The 6,800-nt window shown below is 51.4% G+C and overlaps 1 protein-coding gene across 1 annotated transcript in view; it reads left to right on the forward strand.

Annotated features, from left to right (window-relative positions):
* Positions 1 to 5,352, forward strand: part of DUOX1 (dual oxidase 1) — a 32,900-nt gene extending 27,548 nt beyond the window's left edge. Inside the window, exons 30-35 of the mRNA XM_036281824.1 lie at positions 961 to 1,114; positions 1,529 to 1,758; positions 1,997 to 2,155; positions 3,276 to 3,431; positions 3,658 to 3,786; positions 4,411 to 5,352. Coding sequence (XP_036137717.1) covers positions 961 to 1,114; positions 1,529 to 1,758; positions 1,997 to 2,155; positions 3,276 to 3,431; positions 3,658 to 3,786; positions 4,411 to 4,533 — 951 coding nt within the window. The 3' untranslated portion in view covers positions 4,534 to 5,352. The remainder of the gene's footprint in view (positions 1 to 960; positions 1,115 to 1,528; positions 1,759 to 1,996; positions 2,156 to 3,275; positions 3,432 to 3,657; positions 3,787 to 4,410) is intronic.
* The last annotated feature ends 1,448 nt before the right edge of the window (positions 5,353 to 6,800 follow it).

Consider the following 6,800-nt stretch of genomic DNA (forward strand, 5'->3'; position numbering starts at 1 on the left):
GGAGGGGAAAGTCAGACTGACAAGACTCAGGAACAAGCAAGTGGGAAGAATGGGGCAAGGAGGGTCTGACCAGATTACTGGGGAAAGGACTAGAGCTGGACAATGCCTGCCAGTTCTTTCATGGAAAAGGGAGACTGGTCAGGTGCTCTTAGACTCCAAAGGGAAAAGATAAATTGGGGAAACTCCTTTCATTGACTCAGTAGTTATTGAGTGCCTACCTTGTGCCAGGCAGAAGCTGCTAGGAGCTGAGAGTACAGTGGCAAACAAAATGTATACAGTACCCACTCCAACTGGGGAAAGTAACAGTAAACATGTCAGTGAATGAAGAAACAAAATGATTGTGAATGACAAGTGCTTTGAAGGGAGTTAACAGGGAGCTGTGGCAGAGGACTGGGTGGAGGCCTTAGGAGGCAGTGTTTCTACTGAGGCCTGAAAAATGAGATAGAGATAACCAGGGGAAGGGCATCCAGGGGAAGAACCAGGGGAAGGGCATCCTCAGCAGAGGGAACAGCAGGTGCAAAAGTCCTGTAGCACAAAGGACTTGCCATGTTTGAAGAACAAGGAGAAGGAAATGCTGGCAGGCAGGGATCAGCTCATCACAAGGCCTTGTGGTGCAATGGGAAGGCCACTAAAGCTTTTAAAGCTAGTGGTGACATGATAAAACGAACTTTAAAAAGTCATCCTGGCTGCCTTGAAGAGATTCAAACACAGAGGGGTAACCCAGTGGGAAACCGATTAGGAGGCTACTGTATGAGTGCAGGTGAGAGCCCACGTGGCTTTGTCTCCAATGGTGTCAGAGAGATGCAATTAGGTTTTGGAACCTGGAAGGAGCGTGGCACATGGTGAGGTGGAGATTGGATGTGCCAGTGGGGGAAGGATACAGGGGTTTAAGCTCCAAGCTGGCCTCAGATCCTATTGTGGGTGTGGCTGGGTCTGAGCTGTATTCTTTACTCTGTTCAGCTCATCATCCATGGCAGCTTCGCTCTGGTTCAGCTGCCCCGTTTCCACATCTTCTTCCTGGTCCCGGCGCTAATCTATGGGGGTGACAAGCTGGTGAGCCTGAGCCGGAAGAAGGTGGAGATCAGCGTGGTGAAGGCGGAGCTGCTGCCTTCAGGTACAAGCCTGGAGGCTGTCAGGGGACCAGCTTGGTGGTATTAAGGAAGGAAACAGAGCAGGGCTGGATCTTGCAATCGCCTAGCTTGGCCCAGTGGAGAAGGCAGGGGCCTTGGGGAGTTGGAAGAGACAAGGGAGCTGGTAAAAGAAGCTCTTTGCCAAGGGACCTGAGCCTCTTGCACAAAGGAGAAGAGCCCAGATCAGGCTGCCATTGCCCTGCTGACCACCAGCCCCAGTGTTGCCCAGCCCCTCCTCAGGGTAGACATGGCCTGAGGGGAGTGAAGACTTCTGATGCGGGGAGGTCCCCCTGGCAAATTCCAGAAGCAGAGCTGAGACTGCAGGTGGGGGAGCTCTCTGGAGACCACATTGTTGCTAGGTTCAGGACAGCAGCCTCCTGCTCCCCTCCTTTCCCCAGGAGTGACCCACCTGCAGTTCCAGCGGCCCCAAGGCTTTGAGTACAAGTCAGGACAGTGGGTGCGGATCGCCTGCCTGGCTCTGGGGACCACCGAGTACCACCCCTTCACACTGACTTCCGCGCCCCATGAGGACACGCTCAGCCTGCACATCCGGGCAGCAGGGCCCTGGACCACTCGCCTCAGGGAGATCTACTCACCTCCAACCGGCGGCTGTGCCAGATACCCGAAGGTGCCCAGACCCAGGCCAGATGTGCCACATGCTCCCACAGCCCCTTAGCAGGCCTTGACTGCAGCGCCAGACACCTACTGTATCCTCCCCGCCCCCATCCGAAGACTGGCTGTTTGCCACAGTCCCTCACTTCCCGCTCACTCCATAAATCTACCTGCCTTTTCTTGTCTCTCATTTCTGGCTACAGAACTATGGTGGTAGCTGAAAGCTTAACTCAAACTCACTCCCCTCCCTGCAGCTGTACCTCGATGGACCATTTGGAGAGGGCCACCAGGAGTGGCATAAGTTTGAGGTGTCAGTGCTGGTGGGAGGGGGCATTGGGGTCACCCCATTTGCCTCTATCCTCAAAGACCTGGTCTTCAAGTCCTCAGTCAGCTACCAAGTGTTTTGTAAGAAGGTAAGTGCCCCTCCGGCCAGCCCAAGCCCCTTGCACCCTGTCACTTTGTCCATCTGTGCTTGTCTCTCCTGCCTCTGTTCTTGGTCTCCCTGACCTAGGCAAGGCCAAGCTGGTCAGGCTCTGGGGGATGGTCAAGATATCCCCAGATCCTAAAGAACAGTGTTAGTTTGTTGATGCCTCCAGGCTCTTTCTCTCAGTTACGAAGCACCACACATAGGGTTCGCTTATGAAATCCCTCCAGGCAGGGTTGGAGAGCGGTAAAGGACCCCATTCCCTCTTACAGGAGGCCAGCACCTGAGGCACTGTCAGCGGGAAGAAGGAAGGGCATAGTTGGGGTTGGGCACAACTGAAACTGGCTTTGCTCTCAAGAGGAAGAGGATAGGAGGTGGTAGGCAGGACTGATGGGCATGGCTGGTTCCAAGAACACAGCCCAGGCCCTCAGGCCCCCTCTTCACCAGGCTCCTTCACCCCAGCCTGGACCTGGTGGCAGGCCCCTGCTTGTCTCTCTAGGCCTGGCAGTGAATCAGGAGCTCAGGAATGCAGCAGGTAGAGGCCCAGCCCATCTGCTGTCAGCATTCAGAGGGTGACAGACAGTCCCTTGCTCCTCTGTCCAAGCCAGCTCTGCCACTGCTTCTTAACCCACACAACCCCACTTCTCCCCATCAGAAGCTGGAGATGGGTCCCCCCAGGGAAGCTTCCTTTCCCCTGGTCTCTCTTTGAGTCCATTCCTGTCCCCTCTGGGCAGCCAGCTGGGTCTTTCCTGAAGATGTTCAGTGACAAGCCCCTTAGTGGGACCCCCTCCTCTGGTCTAGGGCTGGTTGGGAGCCTAGCAGCCTCAGGAGGGCCCATTGGAAAGAGCGACACGACAGGCTGAGCATGGAAAAGCTGCTGCCCACCCCATCAGACCTTCAGGTGCCCCAGGCTGTCGCTCACTTGCACCTCTTCGTGCCCTGGTGGCAACTCCATCTCCTGCCCCAGCCCTATGGCCCCACACACTCCACATCCCCAGGATGTCTGGGGAAAGGCACCAGCTGGGCAGAAGTGTTTCATCGGTGTGTGGATCCCTGGGATATAGGAAGCCTGAGCTGAGCTGGGTCCTAAGCTCTAGTCTTGTTCCCAGATCTACTTCATCTGGGTGACCCGGACCCAGCGGCAATTTGAGTGGCTGGCTGACATCATCCGGGAGGTGGAGGAGAATGACCGCCAGGACCTGGTGTCAGTGCACATCTACATCACCCAGCTGGCTGAGAAGTTCGACCTCAGGACCACCATGCTGGTATGTCAGGGTTGGCCAGGCAGGGCAGCTCGGTCTAGCTGGGTAGCAGGGTAAGGCAGGATGGCCAAGGAAGGTGGGTGGGCAGCCAGGCTCAGTTGGCATGAGGCACAGATCTGGTAGCTCTGATACCAAGCCTCCAGTTCTCACCCCAACTCAGGCTCTGGGCTGGCTTGGGCCAGGCACTGATCCTGACTGTCCGTGGTCTGACCTGCCTCTGTACCCCCAGTACATCTGTGAGCGGCACTTCCAGAAGGTGCTGAACCGGAGTCTATTCACGGGCCTGCGCTCTGTCACCCACTTTGGCCGCCCCCCCTTTGAGCCCTTCTTCAACTCGCTGCAGGAGGTTCACCCACAGGTCAGTCCCACCTCATATCCAGGTTCTCTTCAGTTTATCATCTGGGGTTTGAGCAAAGCTCCCAGACCTGCTCCATCAGGGAAGAGATGGACTGCTGATAATGCCCTAGGAAGTTGGTGGGGTAATGAAATGGGAAAGGAGAAGTGGGGGGTCACCCTGAGGGGCTGAGAGGGAAGGCAGGTGACAGGGTCTTGCTGCTTCTGAAGCCATGATGCCTTGTTCAGAAGGAAAAGCTCAATGATTGAGCTAGTCCTCACCATAAACTCAGAGAGACCCTTACCACTAATACTGAGCCAGGCCTCACCCTGAACACTGGGTTAGCCCTTAATGAGACACTAAGCTGTCCCTCTTCTTGCATGTTGATTAACCCAATCAGAACTGTTTGGGTTCATCAGAAACATTGATCTTGCTTGCACTTGAAGCTGGCAAATACTTTGGAAGGGGAAGAGGCTGGACCCACAGAGAGCAGGTCTACCAAAATTGATTTAAAAGCTCTGAGCTGGCCCTCACCATGCATGGTAGAAGCCAACTTTCATCAGGAACACAGAGTGAGCCTGCCTCAAGGACTCTTCATGGCTTTAACATGGACATTGAACTAGCCTTCACTTCTTCCTCCCCCAACAGGTCCAGAAGATTGGGGTGTTTAGCTGTGGTCCCCCTGGCATGACCAAGAATGTGGAAAAGGCTTGTCAGCTCATCAATAGGCAAGACCGGACTCATTTCTCCCATCATTATGAGAATTTCTAGGCCTCCTGCCCAGAGGCTCCACCCACTGCCCCTGCTGAGCAGATGTTTGGGTCACACCTCACCTCACCTCTGGACTTCCTGTTTCTGGCTCCCTCAGCCTCTTCCCCATTCCCACCTCCCAACCTAGGTTCAGGTACCATGGTCAGTCACCCCACGTGGGTTCAGGGACCCTCGGGCTAGAGAAGTGAGAGGCACTGTCTGGGGACTAGCGGTTGGGGGCTATTATCGTTTTGGGGCAAAGTGATACCTCTTCTTACAAACTAAGAAAAAATTCAAAAGACTGGAGCTGACAAGTACAGTCAAACCTCAGTTCTTTAACGTCTCCCATCTCAAATAATTCGGTTCTTGACCAAGTTGTTCTTGGAAAAACTTCGGTTCTTGACCTCACAACCCTTTCATGCTGATACATCAGCAGGACAAAAAGTGTCTCTCAGACCCACAAACAAAGGAGAGACCGCCAGTCGGTTTATCTCAGGAAATTGTACTATGAATATTTTTATGTGTTTTTTGCTTTTGTTGCTGGTAAATGGGCAATTAGCATAATTTTAAAAAAAGAAGCCATCAAAAGTGCTAATTTTGAGAAGGGTGTGAAAGAAACAATAATCACAGGCAATTGAAGAGGTAGAAAAACTGTTGTTGATTTGGATAAATGAAAAGCAGTTAGCAGTGACAGCATATTGGAGGTAATGGTATGTGAAAAAGTGAAGATGCTGCACACTGACCTGAAAGACATCCTGGAATGAGTGCTGAAAGTGATTAGTTTAAGGCTAGTAGGGGGTGGTTCAAGAAATTTAAGAAAATAAGTGTTTATAGATTAAACAGTGCATTAGACATGTACTATATATAAGAAAGGTTAAAACTGAACCTTACGGGCCCTGACTGGTTTGGCTCAGTGATTAGAGCGTCGGCCCAAAGACCAAAGAGTCGCAGGTTTGATTCCAGTCAAGGGCATGTATGTTCTTCGGTTTCGATTTGATTCCTGGCTCTGGTTGTGGTTGTGTGGGAGGCAGCCAATTGATGTTTTTTCTCTTTCTGTCTCTCTCGTCCTTCCACTCTGTCTGAAGTTAAATGGAAAAAAGTCAGGTGAGGATTTAAAAAAAAAAAAGAAAAGAAAAAACTGAATCATTTGGGAGTCTGGAATGAATTAATTTAATTCACATTATTTCTAATAGGGAAAAATGATTTGGTGTTTTGAACAAATCACTTCTCAAACAGCCTTTCAGAACGAATTAAGTTTGAGAACCTCGGTTCCACTGTTGTGTAGTGTGTGTGTATGGGGGGAAGGGCGGGGCTGTGAGCCTACGGATGAAGTGGGAGCACACTGCTGCCATCTTAGAACTCCTCCCCCAGATTCTCTCCCTCCTCTGGGCTCCCCTGTCAAAAGGGCTGGCAAATATCTTGAAGGGGGTAGAGGCTGGACCCACAGAAATTTATAGGAACCCCCTCAGCACCCCTAACAGCACAATTGATCTTCTCTCCCAAGTTCTTAAACAGGTACTGCAGTCAGACCTAGCCCAATATCTCTCTGAGTTGTAGGACAATGAAAAGCTAGAAAAATTCTGGGACATGTGGAAAGGGAAACTGAGGCAGGAAAGTTAAAGCCAAAAAGTTTTGCAGGCCATTTGTATCAGGACCTTATCTTGAGAACAAAGGGTTAAAACTTCTCATAAAAGAATGCACTTCAGATTAGCTGAGAGCCCAGAAACCAGATGTATAGGTTTGCTCACTTTGTTTCATTAGTAAATGTGCATGCTTTAATTTTTAATAAATTCACTCACTTTAATGTTTTAATAAATATATTTCACAACACAGTCAAGGTCTCTCCTCTCAATTCACTTATATGAGAAGACAAGGACTGAGGTTGGGGACAGCCCGCTCCCTCTGATTCAGGGGGCTTTCCAATAACACTTCTCTGGTGCCTGTGAGATGCCTGTCATATGTGTAGTGCTCTTCAGCCCTTCTCCTCTTGTTCCATAGTCTCCTTTACAGATAAACCATTTTTCTGCCCTCTGGGTTTCTTTATTCTGCCCCAGGATGGGGTAGGTACTGGCAGAAGAAACCGCTCAATTTAGGCCAATGCAGACGTTCTCTGAGCTTGCTAGTATACACTGAACAAAGGAACCCGCCCAGGCTAAGTGCCCCAGCTAGACGCCCCTTTCCTGGCTTAGGGGCACCCTTCCTGACAGAGGGCCTCTCTGTGTGGCTAGTGTGAGGTTTCTGAAGCCTGATCAGGATGGAGAAAGAGAGAAGGTGTGAGGGGTTCTGGA

The sequence above is a fragment of the Molossus molossus genome, unplaced genomic scaffold (genome assembly GCF_014108415.1).
Source record: "Molossus molossus isolate mMolMol1 unplaced genomic scaffold, mMolMol1.p scaffold_m16_p_1, whole genome shotgun sequence".
Classification (NCBI taxonomy): Eukaryota; Metazoa; Chordata; class Mammalia; order Chiroptera; family Molossidae; genus Molossus; species Molossus molossus.